Raw genomic sequence first — 21,077 nt, forward strand, 5'->3', positions numbered from 1 at the left:
TTTTTATTTTCAGTTTCACTAAGTTGCAGAGGTGAGATTTGAACTTGGGATCCTCTTCCTTAGCTTCCTGTGATGCTGGGTTTACAGGTATACCTTACAGAGCCTGGTTTACCTTTTCATAAAAAATGAAAAGTCTTCTATTTTAAAAAATAAATTAAAAAGCTAATAACCTATATTACAGTTATTCCAAAAAATAATTTTGCACTTTCATATAAATTTAAATACACTCTTATCTTATTACTTTGCAATTCTAGTCCTGGGGTATGTTTATGCAAGAAACCATATAAAAATACTTACAGCAGTTTTCTTCATAAATTACCAAAAAAACTGAAAAAAAAAAACTTCAATGTCCTTGAAAGGGTGCATAATAACCTAGCTATGGTATATCCATATAATAGCCTACTACGCACCCCCAAATAGAACTCTTTGGTGAGCAGCAACTTAGCTGACAATCAAAGGCCTTATGCTGGATGAAAGGTTCTATACCTTGTGACTCCATTTATCTGACATTACTGAAAAAACAAAAAGCCAGTGATGGAGAACAGATCCGTGGTTGCCAAACGTTAGGGGTAGGGAACAGAGAGCAAGCCACAAATAGCTCAGGGAGTTTTCTGGGATTGATGAAAATGTACTTAATTCTGATTGCAAATAGTAGTTAAGTAAATCTATGCCTGTGGTAAAATGGATAGAACTATATAATAAAAAAGAAAATTTTACCATCTGCTAATTTAAAAGATTCAATTAGGAGAGAAGATAATCCTGTCTGGATCCCAGAGCTTTCTCCAGTGGACCTCACACTGCCTGATTTCCAGCAGTACTTGGTATCTTTGGCCAAGTTCTTCCTTCTACCTTTTCTTAGATTGCCTTTCAGGAAATCATACTTTTCAGGTTTTCCTCATACTTTCCTGGACATTTCAGCCTTTCCTGACCTTCTGTCATATTCTAGTTGCCAGGTGCAGAGGTCACCAGCCTCAGTTCTCTGTCCATGCCTCCAGATGCTCTCACTTGGTAGGTGATCCCATTCTTGCTTATGGCCTAACTACTACTAACCAGCCTTGCCTTTTATAAACTTCTAGATTGTTCTATCTAGATAGAATATAGGCAGAAACTGCCCACTTCTCAGATCTATTTGATCTCTCAAACTTCACACAATGAAGACAGAATTCATGATTTCCAAATATACCACATCTCACCATCCAATACTCTTTTTCCATGGAACTCCACATTTTGGAAGTAGTCATTCCCATTCACCTCCTTCCGGAAGCCCCAAACCCAAGGGTCTTTGTTGACTCCTCTTTTCTTTACATTTTATTAGTAATACTCAGTTTCACTTACAAAATAAATCTCAAATCTGTCCTTGCCATCTCTGCTGCTATTTCTCAATTCAATCCACCACATAGCTATACTGGATGCCTAAAATAGAACTTTTACATACCCACACACACCCACTGTCAGCTCCCTGAAGTGTAGTTATACTATTGGTACATTGATAATTGTACACAATAGTGTGATTCATTGTGAGATGTTTGTACATGCATATGACATCATTTGGTCAATTTCATTCCCTAGTACATTCCCTTTCCTTTCCCTTCTTTCTTCCTTGATACTCTTCCTCTGCTCTACACTTATCCTTTTTATTTTCATGAGATCCCTTTTATCTCTGTAGCTTCTACATATCAAAGAAAACATATCACCCTTGACTTTCTGAGACTGGCTTGTTTTGCTTAACATGAAGTGTTCTAACTCCATCCATTTTTCTGCAAGCAACATAATTCCTTTATTCTTTTTGGCTAAAGTCACATGGACCTTTTTTTAAAAAATGAATATCATAGCACCTTACTGCTTATTCACAACTACCCCTAATGCCTCCTCATCCCATTTAGAATAAAGTCCTAATTCTTGCTAACTTTTGCCCTGGCTCAATGGCCTTGTATGATGTGCCTCCTCCTACTCCCTGCCTACCATTCTGATTTCATTGCTTATTTATCTCCTTATTCACCACTTCTAGCCCATACTGGCTTCTGACCAGTTTCCTGAACCCACTAAGCTCAGCCCTACCTTAGAGTTTTAGTTCTCACTGTTCTTGCTTCTTGGATCTTCTTTTCATTACAAACAGGCTGAATATCCCTTATCTGAAATGTGTGGGACCAAAATGTCTTCCATTTTAAACTTTTCAACTTGTAGAATATATACTTATATATAATGAGATATCTTGCAGATGAGACACAAGTTTCAACACGAAAATCATTTGTTTCCTAGCCACTTTATATGTGTGGCCTGAAGGTAATTTTACGCAATATTTGTAGTGCACCTGCACTTTGATTGCATCCCACCACATGGGGTCAGGTGTGGAATTTTCCACTGTGCCATCATGTCAGGGCTCAGAAAGTTTCATATTTTGGAGCATTTGGGAGTTTGAATTTTTGAATTAGAAAGAGACAACCTGTATTATCAATATGTGTTGTGACAGAACATATTTATTTGATAGCTCTTCCATTTTCTATCTCTTCTGTATGAATTTACATTCTACAAAAGGAATGTCTGACTTGTTGATCATTGTGTCTCTAGGCTGAGAACAGTGTCTGGCGCATGGTGGGTGTTCACAAAGCACTTGGTTAGTTGAGTCGGAGAATTCAGACACATTGACAGAGTGCTTGCTCCTTTTGGGCAACACTTAATACGAAGTAAGTAGTAAGTACAGTTCCCATAGCTCTTTATTTCCTCATACTCAGCCTTCTTTACACATTTCTATTTAGTCTTGTGCTGGTCCCTGGAGTAGATTCTACTTAAAGTACCAGAACCTACAATACATTTTCCAATATGTATCAGAGTTTCAGGAGGGAAATCAGAAGTATCCATCTGAAGAATTGAATGTGGACTCATTTCATTCTTGCTGGTTTCCTGTGATATTGCATCAGTACAGTTCTATGTCTTCTGATGGTAATTTAGTACAAATTAATGATAGTATAGTAACCTCTTTAAAAAAAATCTGGGACTAAGCCAGGCATGGTCATGCACACCAGTAATTCCAGCTAATTGGGAAGCTAAGGCAGGAGGATTGCTGCCTTGGTAACTTAGTGATATTTTTTCTCAAGATAAAAACTATAAAGGTCTAGAGATGTGGCTTTGTGGTAGATCATCCCTGGGTCTAATCCTCATTGCAGAACAAAAAATATATATATGTACAAATATATGTACACACACACATACATGTGCATATATGTATACATATGATTATGCATGTGCATTTGTATATATATGCACATGAATAATCTGCTTTATACATATATGTGTATATGTGCATAGATGTATATGTATATATGTGTATATATGTATCAATATGACTAAAACAAGTTCAAACTCGTATCTATAGCGGCCTACTAGAAGTAATTGACATTTTGAGTTCTTGATCCACATGACAAATATGGCTTAATATCATACTGTTGTTTTTTTTTAAATCATACTAAAAAATGATCCTCACAGATTCCCATAGGTAGCAAATACATTATTTGTAATAAGTATTCATAAAACTCAATTTAAACAGTATTATGCATGTTTTTGAAGGAAGGCTTGTCTAACCATGCTATGTCTGGAACTTTCCAATTTCTAATTGGAAATCAGTGAGAGGTACTTCATAGCTCAGTGTGAGGATATAATGGCTATACTATAAAATGTTTTGAGACCCTCCTCAAGAAATTACATCAATATAAAACATTGTTTTCTAGGCAAAAGGTAAAGTAAGTCCCCTAAAATACGCTTGTTAGATGATGGGCAATAATTCATTATTAAATATTACTATGCTCTGGAAAGATTTCCTCTGCATATAGGTTTTGAAACACCTCATAATACAAGTTTTCACCAAGAAAGCTTTATATGTGAGTAAATACTGAGGTCTGGTGATGACTTTGGGAAGAACTTAGCCAAATAGTCACATAAGGGAAATGAAAATTAAAATATATTTCTATTAAATGTAGTCAAGTATAGGGCAAATTGCTTTCCCAACTAAATTCTACAGAATGTCTATTATTCATAAATCATTACCAATAATTATCCCCTCTTTTATGATAACTGAGAATGCACCACTCAGACTACAGAAGGTTTATTTCATACATTTGTAAATATATTCACCCACTCAAACTGTGTCCATATTTAAAAACCAAATATTAAAAATAAAGGAAAACCCATCAACATTTTTCTCTTCCTGAAAGGATTCCTTAGGGTATTCAGGAAAAGACTGACTTTAGAAGTTGTATCTTAATCAGTAGTCAGTTTTTCCTTGCCATCTTATTTAGTTTGTTCTTTAAAAGGCAAATATCACCTTAGCAAAAACTTCAGTCTACAGACAGTAGAAATATACCAGAAGACTTGAAGGCCACACTGGCAAACCAAGAACCACAGAATTTTATGCAGTGGAGACTAATGAATTCAGTGACCTTAATAATATCTCTTCAGGAGGGAGCTCAGTTAAAAATGCTAAAATACATATTCTATTAATCACCATATCTATGCCTCTTCTTGGTTAACAACAATAAAGAGGCATGTAATGTATATAAACAGATGATGAAGTTGAAAGGGTAGTATATATAGAACTGAAAGACCCTCTTTCAAACCCAAGTTCTGTCACTTGCTGATTTTGTGTTATTGGGTTTTTGGCTTTAGTGTTGAATGGATAGTTTACAAAGATGGGAAAAAACGGAGAAGAACAACTCTGGGAGGTAGACTTGTAAGCAGCAGTTTGGTTTTGGCTCTATCAATTTTGGTTTTAGAAGTCATACAAATGAAGACATTGAGTATATAGTTAATTATATTCATATGTAGTTTAAACAAGAGAGACGTTGGAAATATTTGACATTGAAATAGAACACAGATGGAGAGGAAAGTATATTACTGCAGAAAGGAAATGAGAAATTTAAGAAGACTGAAGGTAGTCCACTGTGTTGAAAGATGCTGAGAGGCAAAGGAGTATAAAGCCAGAGAAACTGCCATTTAATCTGGCAACATGGAGGTCTTGCCTGACCATGGAGGGGTAGAGATGGAATCCTGATTAGTATGGGCTGTAAGATGAGAAAAGAGAGACACTGATCATGGTCATTAAAAATTTTGCTGTGAAAGTTCTACTGGGATGTGGGCCCATACATGTGAACATACTTTCAAGATAGAAAACACTTGACCATGTTTCTAGGTTGATGAGAACATTCCAGAGGCAGAAATGACTATTCAGAAAAGAGGGAGATAATTGCAAAAGCAAAGCTATGGCGATGTTAAGAGATAATGGAATCTAAACAAGATGGCTTTTGATAGAAATAGGGCCAACTCTTTCATACTAATAGGAGTGAAGGCTTCCCCATGTGATTCTAGGGGAGACTGGGAGATTGTTGGTAGGATAGATTGCCTACATTTTTGGATGAGGTCAGAGATAAGATGGAATAAAGGCAAAAGTATGGAAAGATTGTCAAAAAAAGATTTGGAAGAGGAAAGAGGGTGAAAGTGATATAATCTGGCATGATTTGTGGGTCCTGCCATGCTGCTTAATCATCTGAGTGTTACAGCATGAAGTTTAAAACAAAACCAGTTAGCACGTCTATGCTTTCAACACAGCAAAACTCACCTGCTAGGGTACAGATATGGAATAGAGAAAGCAGGGAAGAGGGCATTCAGAGAAGGTAGGATCAGAATATGGAAAATTTTATTGTGGATGGATGAAGACTACCTAAGAGGTAGAGATGAAGAAATCTGTCATAAACAAGAGAAAAACGTCTGTCATTTGAAAAAGAGGGTGGAAAAAAGTAGAGATGAATAAGGATGGGAAATACTGAGGAAGAAAACTTGAGGAATTTGTATCAGATAGTTCTAAGCTAAGTGAAATAGGAAATGTATTCATCCACAGATGAAAACCAGGAGGGAAACCACGGTTTCCAACCAACAGCAGCTACTACAGTGAGCTCAGCCCACTAACATGGCAACATATCCCTAATAAGGGGCATATTAAATTGTGTAACTGGACCTAGATAAGGAATAAGTTAAGGTCAGAGGACATGGATCAGATTTATTTGAAGAGAAGAGGTAGAGGGAAGAGTGAGAAAGACGGGAAAGTAGGATGAGCTGCTTAACCAGGCAAGCTGAGTGGAGATGGGGGAAGGAGGAAAAAAGCCAGTGTGGAAGACAGGCACCTGGTCCCCCACTGAGTCGAGCATGATACTGCAGCCTAGCATGTCTCCTGCAGGATGGTTCCTTCACTCCTTCTAGTTCCTTTGCCTTCAGTTTTACATTGAGTTTTGTAGTGATTAATAAATAATGCATGGCAGCAGTGATAAAGAAAGGCACTACTTCACAAAGAAGAGCTCTCAAGCCCAAGAGTCCCAAGTCAGAAACCTTGAGGGCTTAGTTCTTGCTCACCCACATGGCAGATCATTACACCAACCATTTTCTTCTGACTCTGAGCCCCTCTTTCTTTATCCGTAAAATGGAGGGAGATGGACTTCTTAGCCCTCACCCTGATCCTACCCCAGGGGGAAATTGTCAGGAGATTCTGCTTTGGCAAGATATGCAGTATTGTTCTTCTGTTTACTGCATTTATTTAGTACCAGTCAAACATACTTATTTCCTGAGCAGCAGTTGTGGCCACTTACTGTAACACTGATGTCCATCAGCTCCCAGCTCAAAGCCAGGGTCGCAGGCACAAGTGAAAGACCCCACTGAATTCACACAGCGATGACCACAGTGAGCAAGCCCTTCGGTGCACTCATTTATATCTGTAGAGAGAGAGACAATAGCCATGTCTTAGCAGCTCTAATTAAGACTTCTTTGTAAACTATAAAAATAAACTACCCTTCCCCCTCCATTTATCCCCTAGCATACAATGAAGGGTCAAATACCATATGGGCTCCATATTAGTATGAAGAGGGCATTTATAAAAACCAACTTTCTCTTACTTCTACCTTTGGTCTTATGCTCATAAACACTTCTAGCTAGTAGAACCTACAATTATCTATTATTTTTTTTTAAAAAAAGAAAAGAAAAAAAAATAGGTCCCTCAATAATACAGGTAGAAGTTAGTTATTAAAATTTGCCTTTAGGAATATATATCACACTGTTAATCAAAAACAGCACTGCTCTGGTTTAAATTAGACAATATGTGTGGCTGCTGGCAAGGCAGGTTTGGGGCTTTTATATGTAGCAATCCATGGTTTATGTTGTGCAAGGGAATGTTACAGGCAGGCCATGTGAACTCTGGAACCTTCGCTCTTGGTGTTGACCATTAATTCTATTCAGTGTGACTTCAGTTTTGAGGCGCAGGTAATTTCTGCTCCTTCCTCTTAAAGTGTCAGGTCTCATAATGATTTTTTTTTTTACTAGTATTTCCTCTTTCCACTGTCCTACATGTTTCAAACCAGGGCACAGAGAGGAATACTCATTCTTTTAATATGTTCATAAAAATCTAAATAGGCAGTAGTTTCAAGGATATATTTTATGGTTATAATGTATCAGATCTTAAAAGGTTGAAAAAGATGGTAGAGATGTATGTATGTATGTATGTATGTGTATATATATGAATCTGTCTGCCTGCCTATTCATATTCATCAATTTTCAACTATTTAATAAGACCCTATTCTGTTCCAGGTGCAGATCTGTGGAAAGAGAAGTCTAAAGCAAAATGTTTTCCTTAGAATAGTAGGCTAACCGAATCCATAAAAACATTTTATCTTAGTTTTGGCTTAAAGGAATAAAGCAAACTTAACACTAATTTCTATGTCTAATTATTTTTTCAATTTCACAAAATGTTTATCAGTTCTGTAAGTCAGGAAACATTTTTGTATTTTCATAATTAATCTAAATAAGCTGTTTCTCATTACACGAAAATGTCATGATAAAAATGAAGGATTCTGCGATTTCTCAGAAGTTATTAAAACAAAGACTGTCCCACAGGAATGATTTCCTTTATCAGTCCTGGTCATGGAATAATTTATCACTTTCATCTTTGAATTGAAGTATGACTGTTTTGCTATTTCTGAGAAACAGAAATGTGTAACCTTGTATTTACAGTTTCTTTCTTTTTTATTTTAATTATTCCTACCTTCTGAGAACATTCATTTGCACACACTTGCTTTTCAAAGGTTATCCCCACCTTCTGCAGTCTATAATAAAAATCTCCCTGTGTGGTTATGAAAGGTTTTGAAATATTAATTCTAGAAGTCATTTCAGAATAAAAAAAAACCCAGAAAACAAAAAGCATTAATTCTGAAGCTACACAAGGTCTTTTTTCTTAATTGTAACTAAGAATTTCACTTAGTTTTATAGCATTATAAAAATACCTTTCAGAGTGATCAAATAAGAATTTAAATGTTCCCTTTTACGCAGAAATGAAAACACCTTTGCTCCTAGCTGTTCTGCCTATTCAAAACTGAGCTACCACAAAATTTCAAACAATTACACAATTAAGCCATCAGCTTCCGCTTCCTACCTGCACAGGCCTTTTTGTCTTCAGACAGCTGGTACCCTGGGTGGCAGGCACACCTGGCCACGCCATTCTCACTCTGACACATGTGAGCACATCCATTCCCACCTATGCAGGGGTCCATCTCTGAAAGCAATTAAGCAGTGAGAGTTTACAATTCATTCAGTTTAGAAAGATGAGCAGAGTAGAAGGGCAGACAAAGAAGAACCAAGCAGCCATAGAGCCCCTGGATTTCCCATGGAAAGATGGAAAGGACTCCGCAAAGACATTTCCCCATTTCCCATGGAACTTGTTCAACAAAAGCATTCCCATTTTGTGATCTGAACCTCAAACTCAGACTAATCTAAATGTAGATTAAGGCCAAAGAAGAATTAATTCATCGTCACCCTTCCACAAAGTATGCCTCCTGCTCTCTGGTATCTGAATTGAAGAACCAGCAGAGACTCCTTCAGATACCTCTTGACCTTCCCTCTGGCTCTTTCCACCTTTTCTGTTTCTATGAGTAAGCAGGCTCATCCTTAAGTAAAGCCTATTTCTTCTACTAGGTCTGCTGCCTTTGAACAAGTAGTCATGGGGTCAGGAGACTGCGGTCTGGAGAGATGGAGGGAGAGTCCTAGCTCTAGAAGGCGTCCAGGTAGCCCTGAAGAAGCTGAAATGCCTCCACTGGAATTAAATCAGCTGGCCTCCTTCTCTGCTTCACTTGCTCCTATTTTAATCATTCTTAGTCATATTATCTGGAAATTCAAAGCAATGGGAAGCCACAGGACCTATCAGGAGTCTGCACAGAGCTTATTTGTCAGTTTTTGTTTAGTGACTCTGGCCTGAATCTATGAATATAGCCTTGCCTTGTCTTACAGGCTGCTGGAATGGGACCTCAGAATGTCCACTCCTGCCCCTGCCTGCTCCATGTGAAGCCAAGGCTTTATGAAAATATAAATAACACATACAGAACAATATACATTGTACTGCTTCTTAATTTTTGGATATAGAGGTATTGAGGTGAAATGTCGATGAATTTGGGGAGTATTACCATTTGAACAATATCTTCTGAAGTATGAGCATGTTTTTCCTTTTATTTAGACCTTCAACATTATTATTTATTTATTTATTTCAACATTTCATAGTTTTCAGTATGTACATTTGCACTTCTTTGTTAAATTTGTTCCTATGTGTCTTATTATTTTTGATGCTGTTGTAAACGGAATTGTTTTGCAATTTCATGTCTGGATTGTTCATTGATAGTATATTGAAATTCAATTTATTTTAATGTGTCAATCTGGTATTCTGCAGCTCTATTGAATTCCTTTATCAGTGTTAATGGGATTTTAAATGTACTTATAAGGGTTGTCTTTTTAAGAATTTTTTTTTTTGTTTTTTATTTTACTATTTAATTGCACAAATATACTGGGTACAGTGTGATTAGAACTTTCTCTAGAGAATATGATATGCTATGTGGAAAAAAATATTTTGCTTTTCTTCCTTCCCAAACTGGATGCTATTTATTTTGTTCTTACCTTATTGCTTTAGCTGAAACCTTCAGTATGATGCTGAATAGACATACCATCTGAATGAGCTGACACCTTGGCTTATTCCTTATCTTAGAAGGAAAGCTTTTTTGCTATTTCACAATTACAAAATTATTATGAATGATTATATCTATGTTTTTTAAAATAAACTCCCTTCACTGGAATGAGGAATTTTCATTCTATTACAAATTTGTTAGGTAATTTTATTGTGAAACAATATTAAAAATTTTAAATTCTTTTTTTCACCCATTATTGATATGATCACGAGGTTTTTGTCCTTTACTTGTATGGTTTATTACAATAATTAATTTTTAGATATTTTATTAATCTCTTTTCCTGAAATAATTCTCACTTTGGTATACTGCATAACACTTCTATATGTTGTTGGATTTGATTTCTTTGTATTTTGTTGAGGATTTACATATCTATACTCATAGGGGATATCAGTCTACAATTTCTTTCTTGCAATATCCTTGGTTTTGTTATCAAGGTGATATCATGGTATGAATGTGAAGTGTTTCCTCCTTTTCTATATTTTGGAAACATTTGTGAATAATTTGACTTTGAAGAGGAAATACTGGGAACCTGACCCCTTCCTCTCACTTTTGCTTCCCAGCCACCATGAGTGACTTCCTCAGCCAAATGCTCCTGCCATAATATGCTGCCTTGCCACAGGCCCAAAGCAATAGGACCCATAAGACTGGAACCTGAGAAACTATGAGCCAAAGCAAGCATTTCTTCTTTTTTTTTTAAGTTGATTTATCACAGATACTTATTACAGCAATTGAAAGCTAATACATACCCATGTTCCTACACATACACAGCCCAGAGTGGGACAAGTTTTCTAAATTGGTGAATCTGCATGAACACATCATAGTTTAGCATTTACCTTTGGTAATACACACCCTGTGGGTGGAACAAATGTATAAAGCATATATCTACCATTATAATATCATACAGAGAATTTTCACTGCTACAAAAATTCTTTTTCTTCTGCTTATTCATCCCTTTCCTCACAGCAATTCCGGGCAACCACTGATCTTTTTATTATTGCCACAATTTTGTCTTTTGAAGAATGTAATGTAGCTTGAATCACATACTATGTAGCTTTTTCGTAGTGGCTTTTTTCTTTGTATTAATTATTATTATCAACATACATTAATTGTACAAATTAGTGGGATTCATTGTGACATTTACATCCATGCATGTACATCATGCTTTGATCATGTCAATCCACCCTTTTTCTATTCTCATTCCTTATACTCTACAGGCGTTCTTCCCATTTCACAGTAATCCCTCTCTTTCTTTTAGGTAATTTTTGTTTTCAGTTTCCATTTTCATGAAACAGCATGTCTTTTGTGATACTTGTCTTTCTGTGTCTGATTTATTTTCTTGATATGTCCTCCAGTTCCATCCATTTTGCTGCAAATGAGAGGATTTCATTCTTCTTTATGGCTGAATGAATACACCATTTTGTATATATCTGAGTTTTATATCTGTTGGTAGGCACCTAATTGTTCTAGCTAAAATTACTTAGCTATTGTGAATTGAGCCCAGTAAATATGGGCATGTCTCTTTTATAGGCTGACTTCCTTTCCTTCAAGTATATACCCAGGTATATGATAGCTGCATTATATGGTAGATTTATTTGCAGTCTTTAAAGACTCTACATGTGACTTCCATAGTATTGTACTAATTTAAATTCTCACCAACAGTGTACAAGCATTTTTTTTTTTGTAAACTTCACATCCTTGCTGAAATTAAAAAAAAATTAATTGGAGTGTGCTGGTACCTTGCTATAGTTTTTATTTGCATTTCCTTGATTGCTTATGATATTGAACCTTTTTCACATATTTATTGGCCATTCATCTTACTTCTTTTGAGAAGTATCTAGTCAGATCATTTAGCCATTTTAATACTTTTGTTTGTTTGTTTCAGGACTAAGAATTGAACTCAGGGCCTCTCTCACATGTGAGGCGACCATTATACCACTGAAGTATATCTCTGATTTTTGCTTTTGTTTTCTCTACTTCTGAAATCCTCTAGAAAAAAATTATTATTTGTGCCAACATTTTGAAGTGTTTCCTTTATGTTTTTCTTAATTAGTTTAAGGTCTTATATTAAGGTTCTTGATCCATTTTTAATTGCAATTTTTACAGGGTGAGATATAGAAGGTCAGGTTTTGATCTTCTGTATGTGGATATCCAGCACCATTTGTTGAAGAGATTGTCTTTTGTCCTGTGGAAAGTTTTTGGCAGCTTTGTTGAGAATCAGTTGGATGTAGTTGTGTGGATTTATTCTGTGGTTCTCTATTCTGTTCCTTCAGTCTATGTGTTCATTTTTATGCCAATACCATGCTGGTTTTATTACTATGGCTCTGTAGTATGTCTTGAAATCAGGTATTGTGATGCCTCTCGCTTTGCTCTTTTTGCTTAAGATTGCTTTGACTCTTTGGAGTCTTTTGTGCTTCCATATGAATTTTAGGATTTTTTTCTAGTTCTGTGAAGAATGTCATTGGTGTTTTCATGGGGATTGCACTGAATCTGCAGATTGCTTTTTGTAATATAGCCAATTTAACAATATTAATTTTCTCAATATATAAACACAGGAGGTTTTTCCACCTTTTAATGTCTTTCAATTTCTTTCTTCAGTATTTTGTAATATTTACTGTAGTTTTCACTTTCTCAGTTAAGTTTATTCCTGTGTATTTTATTTTATTTTTGTGGTTATTGTGAATGGAATTCCTTTTACTATTTCTTTCTCAGAAAATTATTAGCATATAAAAAAGCTGTTCATTTTGCATATTGATTTTCTGTTCTGCTACTTTACTGAATTCACTTATTAGTTCTAAGAGGCTGTTGGTGAAATCTTTGTGTGTGTGTGTGTGTGTGTGTGTGTGTGTGTGTAGAATCATATCATTTACAAACAGGGATACTTTTGACTTCTTTCTTTGCTATTTGGATGCCTTTTATTTTGTTTTTCTTGCCTAGTTGTTCTACCTAAAATTTTCTAGCATTATTTTGAATAGGAGTCATGAATAGTTTAGAAAATATTGGTGTTAGTTCTTCTTTAAATGTTTGAGAAATTCAGCAGTGACACCATCTGATCCTGGGCTTTTTTTTTAATTGGGATACTTTTTTGTTACTAATTCAGTTTCATTTGTCTATTCAGGTTTTGTTTAAATCCTCTTAATTTAATTATGCTAGGTCACATGTCTCCAGAAATTTGTCAAGTTCTTCCAGATTTTCCAATTTGTTACATAAAATTTTTTCAAAATAATTCCCAAATATCGTTTGAATTTCTGTGATATTAGTAGTTATGTCTCCTTTTTCTTTAATTTTATCTATTTGAGTCCTCTCTTTCTCCTTTCTCTCTCTCGCTCTCTCTCGCCTCTCTAAAGATTCGTCAGTTTTGCTTCTCTTTCCAAAGAGCCAACTCTTTATTTCATTGTTCTTTTGTATCACTTTTAGACCCTATTTATTTCTGCTCTGATCTTTATAATTTATTTCCATTTAGTAATTTTATTTTTTTCCCTTTTACAAATTTATTCTTGATTTTCTAAGACCTTGAGATGCTAGGGTTTTTTTTTTAAATCTAAGACCCTTTTTTTTTTTCTTTTTCTTTCTTTAAATGTAGCATTCATTGCTATAAACTTTTCTCTTTCTTAATACTGTTTTTTTTTTTCTGTATTTCACAGGTTTTGGTATGTTTTGTTTCCATTTTCATTTGTTTTAAGGAATTTTTAAACTCCCATTATGATTTCCTCAATGACTCACTGTCATTCAAAATTGTGTTGGTCAGTCTTCACACATTACTATAACTTTCTCAAGTTTTTCTTGCTGTTGATTTCTAGTTTCATTCTATGTGATCAGAAAAGATATAGGACATGTTTATAATTTTTTAAAATTCATTAAGACTTGATTTGTGGCTTAATATATGGTCCATTCTAAAGAAAGTTCCATGTGCTAATGAAAAGAATGTATATTGTACAGCTTTTGTACAACATGTTCTGTAGATGTAGTGTAGTTTAACACTGATGTTTCTTTGTTGAATTCTTCTTTGTCTGGTGAGAATGGAGTATTGAAATCTCCCAATATTATTGTATTGGAACTTATCTTGCCCTTTAGGTATAATATTGTTTGGCTTATAAAATTGGGTGTTCCAATATTAGGTCCATATTGATTTATAATTGTCATTTCTTCTCTGTAAATTGATTCCTTGATCATTATATGGTGGCATCCTTGTCTCTTCATACTACTCTTGTCTTAAAGCCTATTTTTTAAAGTATAAATGTAGCTACTTCTGATTAATTTTCAATTCCATGTGATTGGAAATTCATTTTCCATACTTTCACTTTCAATCTGTGCCTATAATCAGTTGCTTATTTGCAGCACACTATAGGGTTTTGTGTTTTACTCTATTCAGCCAATCTGAATATTTTAATATTTTAACTGGATAATCAACAGCATTTACATTCAGAGTTATTGGAATTGTACCTGTATTTTGTTCTAGTTGTTTTTTAATATATTTTTGTTCATTTTTCCTCTCATTCATCTTTGAACTTTGATGGTTTAATATATTGATAATATTTGATGTTTGATTCTTTTTTAAAATTTCTCATGTGTATACCTCCTCTTCTAATGGGATTCATATATTCACATAATTTCATGATGGTAATTATTTTTTTTTTCTCCTTTTCTTTGTAGGACTGCATTAAAATCATCTTTTGTAGTGCTGGTCTGGTAGTCTTAAATTTCCTTATCATTTATTTACCTTGGAAGGTCTTTATTTCTTCTTTGATTCAGTAGGGTAGACTTGTTGGGTATAATATGTTTGGTTGGCAATTATTTTCTTTAAGACTTGAAATATATTGTTTCTTGCCTTCCTAGCTTGAAAGTTTTTTTTTTTTTTTTCTGAGAACTCTGGTATTGATCTAATAGGGTTGCCCTTAAATATGATTTCGCAGTTTTTTTCTTACATATTTTAAAGTACTTCTTTGTCCTGTAGACTTGACATTTTGACTATAATATCTAGCAGTGAGGATTTTTTCTGGTTATGTCTACATTGGGTTCCATTGAGTTTCTATATCTGAATGTCAATATCTTTTCCAAGATTGGAGTAGTTTTCTGCTATTATTCCATTGAATAGGTATTCTATGCCCTTAATCTTTACTTTTCCCTTTTAGGTATGCCAATGATATGAACATTTAATTTTTTAATAATGTTCCAAATATCTTGCATACTCTCTTTATTCTTATTTTCCCCTTATTTTTGTCTAATTATGGTATTTTGAAATACCTGTCTTCAAGTTCTGATATTTTGATTTACTTTGTCTATTCTGTTGTTGAGGCTTTCAATACTTTTTCTTAAAAGTCTGACTCATTAGGCTCTTCAGTTCCAAGATTTTGAATTGTTTTTTTTTTTTCAGAATATCTTTGTTATATTTCATTTATATCCTGCATTGTCTTTCTAATTTTATTTAACTGTTTATCTGCATTCTTTTGGAATTTATTGAGTTTTTAAAATACATCTTTTGAGTTATTTACTAGTCATTTCATCCACTTGAATATTTTAGGAATCTATTACTTAGAGAGTTTTGATCTTTCAGCAGTGTCATATTTCCTTATTTTTCACATCTCTTGTATTTCTTCATTAATGTTTGCACATTTGGTGAAATGGATACCTTACCATTTTTGTGGGTTGGCTTTCTTAGTAAGTGGCTTTCTCCTGAAGATGTTTTGGGGTATTAATTTATTAGGCAATGTTAAGTTTATTTCCAGCTCGAGTGCCCTAATATAATCTACCTGTAGCTCCTTTAGCTATAATTAGTCAGTTTAGGCACAGTTTGTACCATATTAGAGTTAGACCCACTGTTTCTATTCATTGTGTAAAAATGGGAGTATTCCAGTAGATATGTGCAAACACAAGAGAGTGTACTCTGTGTAGTTTCTCCTATATAGAAGTGGAGTGGCCCCTGTCAGGTGATGGGGGTTCCTCATGTACTGTTAATATTGGCTGTGCCACTTGAATGGAACTGTGGCATTGGCTACTCCAGTACGGGTCAGGGGTCTGAAGCATTTATCTTCAAATCAGATACTGCTGTGGGTACAAATCCTTTTCATGGAATCATAGAGTCCCCTCTGTGACATTTCTACTCATTCTTATCAGTAGTGCATGATTAGACAAATGTGGGGCCAGCTGAATCAGGGGGGCCATATAGGTTTCAGTAGTAACAAAAGTTGTGTTATTCCTCTTTGTTGCTACCATGGACAAGCCTTCCCACCTCAAAATCCCTGAGCTGGGCAGGCCTGGTTATGGAGTGATGGATGACTTTTCTTCCCCTGATTTTTTTTTTTCAGTTGTAGTGCCCTTCAGGGATTGAGTAGGAGTGGGTCGTGGCTGGAGCTGAAGTGCTTATAGGTTCAAGCAAGAGCATAACATGGCCAACACTAAGTGGTTTCTCTCCAGATCTTCTTAGATTATAAACACCTAGGGCTACAATTGGAGCCATGGTGATGTGGCTGAAGACTTCCCAGCATGCCTCTGTTGGCAAGGAAACAGCAGAAATTCAGAGTTCTCTCTATGACTTGTTAGTGACAGGTGTCCATCTGCAACACGGAGAGAGGATTGGTGGAAATCAACTGGATAATTACCTTTAGTCCTGAAACTCATGTGAAATCACACATGACTTGTTGCGTCCCTAGTCTCAAAGGGCAAGCTCCCTGATTCCCTGGTTTTTGGAGGCAGCAATCTCAAACATTCTCCACATTGAAGCATACATTTTCCACTGTGTGGCATCATCAGTGGGTTTGCATTAGACTACTGCCCCCCCAGCCACGCCCCTGCCACACCTAGTCAAGCCTGGATTATGAGTCTGCTACCCACTGAGCCAATGCAGTAGAATGTCTGTTGGGTCTCAGATATGGGAACACACAGGGGTGTCTGACTGCTACAGCAGTCCAAACTCAGTTATCTCAAGGTGGCTTTTGGCTATAGCACCCTAGGGGCAGAGGTTATTGGGAGATGATGTGAATTCTTTTTTCACAGAGACTGGATTTTTTTCACTTAGCAATATGTATCTGCATCTCTTATTTTTCAGAACTTGATAGACCATTTATTTTTAGTACTAAATAATATTCTATTGTTTGGATGTAGCAAAGCTTATATATTCACCTACTGAAAGATGTCCTGGTAGCTTCCAAGCTTTGACAATTATGATTAAGGCTGCTATAAACATCTCTGTGCCGGTTTTTCTCTGGATATAAATTTTCAATTTCTTTGGGCAAATTCTAATACTCATTCCTGCTGGACTGTATAGTAAAAATGTCTCTTTTTGTAAGAATCTGCATCTTAAAAAGTGTCTGTACTATTTTGTATAAGGAATCAGAGTTCCAGTGGCTCCACATCCTCATAAAATTTTGGTGCTATGAGCATTCTTGATTTTGACAATTTTAATTAGTATGTGATGGTTATCTCCTTGACACTTTAACCTGAGTTTACCTAATGACCCATGATGTGGAACATGTTTTCACGTGCTCACTTGCTGTCTGTATATTTTCTTTGGTCCAATGCCTGTTAAGGTCCTTGGACCACTTATTTTAATTGTGTGTATGTGTGTGTTTACTATTGAGCTTTAAGAGTTCTTTTCATATTTTGAGTAATAGTCTATTATCATATGTCTTTTGCAATTTTTTTCTCCTTCTCTGTGACTTGTCTTCTCAGGATCTTGACATTGTCTTTAATAAAACAGAAAATCTTAATTTGAATGAAATCCAATTTATTAATTATTTCTGGAGCATGTACTTGGTGTTCAATCTAAAAATTGACTAACAAACCTGAGATGATCTAGACTTTCTAGATTTTCTCCTATGTTTTCATATAGGAGTTTCAATGTATGTTTGTGTATGTGTGTGGTGCTGGGGATGGAACCCAGATTTATTTTTTTGTGATGATTACATTAATTGATTTTAAAATACTGAATCAATCTTTTATATCTGAGCTAAATCCCACTTGGTCCTAGTGTCTTCTTGTAGTCACTGTTGAATTTAATTTACTTCTATTTTGTAGAGGAGTTTTGTTTATGAGAAATACTGGTTTTGTCTAATTTTATTTTCTGGTAACGTCTTTTACTTTGATTTGGGTATTAGGGTGATTCTGACATTGTAAAATGAATTAGGAAGTATTTCTTCTGATTCTCCCTTTTGAAAAATACCAAATCTTTTTTTTAACTTATTACTTATGTATTTGTTAGAGTCTACTAGTGATCTTGTCTAGTTGTTTCTATTTTGGAAGATTATTAAGAATTGATTCAATTTTGTTACTTGATATAAGACTTCAGAGTCTATATTTCTTCTTGTATGAGTTTTGGCAGACTGTGTCTTTCAAGGAATTGAACAATTTCATCTATGTTATGAGGAGAAGTATACAAACTCATATAAATAGTTGGATATTTCAACAATCCTCTACCTTTAATCAATAAAAAAATGACAGAATAATAGTAAGCATATAGGCATAGCTTAAATAACTATAAATTAATTGATATGTATAGCAATGTTAGTCAACAATTGCAGAACATACATTTTCAAGTGCAAATAGAACATTGAACAAGATACTCCATATTCTGAGTAAAAAAATAAAATCTTAATAAATATAAATCATTATAGTTATAAGAAATATATTTTGAAAAAAAATGGAATTTAACTAGAACATGAAATCAAAATAACATCTGAAAATTCCCCTAATGCTAAGAAATTAAATAACAGAATTCTGTTTTCCATGACTCAATCTTTCCAGGGGAAATTAGGAAATAATTATAAGCAAAGAAATATTTATCAAAATGCACAGGGGAAAAACATAGTGTTAGGAAATGTATCAGTTTAAGTACTTACATAAGAATATAAATGAAGCTGGAATTTAGAAACTACAGATAAAGAAACAAATTAACTCAAAATTAATAAAAAGTAATAAATATGAATTTTTAAATCTCTTCCTTGATATCTTTTGCAAACCATTGTTTATTCAAAAGCATATTATTTTATCTCCAGGTGTTGGAGTAGTTTTTTTTTTTTAATTTTTTAGTTTTTTTATTTGTTTTAATTAGTTACACATGACAGTACAATGACTTTGATATATCATACATTTGAATCAGATGGGATATAATTTCTCATTTTTCTGAGTATACAGGTTGCAGAATCATATTGGTCATGCAGTCACATCTATACACACAGTAATAATGATGTCTGTTTCATTCTACTATCCTTCCTATCCCCCCATCCCCTCTCCTCCCCTCCCCTCACTTCTCTCTACCTGATCTAAGGTAAGGCTATTTTTTTCCTCTCACATCTTCATACATGTATTTTATATAACAATGAACAATTTCATCTATGTTATGATGAAATTGTTCCTTCCACCATCCATGCAATTCCCCTTCTCCCTCCCATTCCCTCCCGCCTCTCTTCCCTATCTAGAGGTAATCTTCTTTCCATGCTCTTCCTCCCTACCCCATTTTGAGTCACCCCCCACCTTATATCAGAGAAGATATTCGGCATTTGTTTTTTGGGGGGGATTGGCTAACTTCACCTAGCATAATCTGTTCTAATGCCATCCAGTTCCCTGCAAATGCCATGATCTTATTATTTTTTTTGTGTTGAGTAATATTCCATTGTGTAGTTTTTAATTTTTATTTTATCATTGATTTCTAATTTCACTCCATTATGATCTGATAGAATGCAGGGTAGTATCTCTACTTTTTTGTATTTATTAAGAGTTGCTTTATGGCAAATATATTACGATAGCTAAACTGTGGAACCAACTTAGATGCCCTTCAGTAGATGAATGGATAAAGAAAATGTGATGTATATACACAATGGAATATTACTCAGCATTAAAAGAGAATAAAATCATGGCATTTGAAGGTAAATGGATGAAGCTGGAGAATATAATGCTAAGTGAAATTAGCCAATCCCCCAAAACCAAAGGCCAAGCTGAATGTTTTCTCTGATATAAGGAGGCTGATTCATAATGGGGTTGGGTGGGGGAGCATGGGAGGAATAGAGGAACAGATAGGGCAGAGGGGTGGGAGGGAAAGGGAGTGGGGGTTAGAAATGGGGTTAGAAATGATGGTGGAATGTGATGGACATCATTATCTAAAGTACATCTATGAAGACAACCAGAGATAAAAAATTGTGCTCTATATGCATAATATGAATTACACATATGTAATTTATACACATATGTAACATAATGTAATGCATTCCACTGTCATATATAACAAATTAGAATAAAAAATTAAAAAGTAATAAATATGAGTGAAATCAGTGAAAAAAACTAAAATCATAAATAAAATCGAAGATTATTTTAAAAGCATCAATGAAATTGTCAAAGATATAGTTAAACTGATAAAAATATAACATTATGAATAATTTTACATGACTTTGTCTGAATATTTATATAAAATAGGCAAATACCTTTCAAAGAATAATTTAATATAATTTATCAAGACTGACTCAAGAAGTAATGAAACCCTTTAAAAGGAGCTTTATTTCTTTTTTAAAAATGGAATTCCAAAATGATTTTTTTCCCAAGGAAAATACTTGATCATAATGTCTTCACTGGTAAATTGTCTTAAACACTTAAAAATTATTCTAATCCCACACACACTCTTATAGAAAACAGTTGGGAAGCAATGCCTTTCAAGTTCCTTTATTAAGCCTACTGAACTAAACCAGATACACATTGCAAAACATTGAATTATAGAAAATAATCTGAATTAACACAGATGCAGAAACTCCACATAACATCTTGACTAATAATTCTAAGCTTTGGCAGTGGGATAGAGCTCCTTCAACCCTTGTACACTGGGAGGAAATTTAAAGTTGGTCAACTCTAGAGGATAATTTGGCACTATTTCATAAGGATAAATACTTACTTACCATATATTCTACTCTTGCTTATTTACTCTGTAATAAAATGTTGTTTAGTAATAAAAGGCATGAACTACTAATATGTGCAGAAACCTAGATGAATTTTGAAAGAAATTTCTGCTGAGCAAAAGAAACCAGACACAAATAATCACAGAGAATTATACTATTTATCTGA

At 34.5% G+C, this 21,077-nt stretch overlaps 1 protein-coding gene across 1 annotated transcript in view; it reads right to left on the reverse strand.

The window, feature by feature from the left end:
- The window catches only part of LOC114098059 (EGF-like and EMI domain-containing protein 1), a 610,754-nt gene that overhangs the window by 102,290 nt on the left and 487,387 nt on the right, over positions 1 to 21,077 (reverse strand). The window contains exons 7-8 of the mRNA XM_071614923.1: positions 8,462 to 8,581; positions 6,630 to 6,752 (exon numbers count right to left, since the gene is read on the reverse strand). Of these exons, the coding sequence (XP_071471024.1) occupies positions 6,630 to 6,752; positions 8,462 to 8,581 (243 nt within the window). The remainder of the gene's footprint in view (positions 1 to 6,629; positions 6,753 to 8,461; positions 8,582 to 21,077) is intronic.

Source organism: Marmota flaviventris, chromosome 8 (genome assembly GCF_047511675.1).
Source record: "Marmota flaviventris isolate mMarFla1 chromosome 8, mMarFla1.hap1, whole genome shotgun sequence".
NCBI lineage: Eukaryota > Metazoa > Chordata > Mammalia > Rodentia > Sciuridae > Marmota > Marmota flaviventris.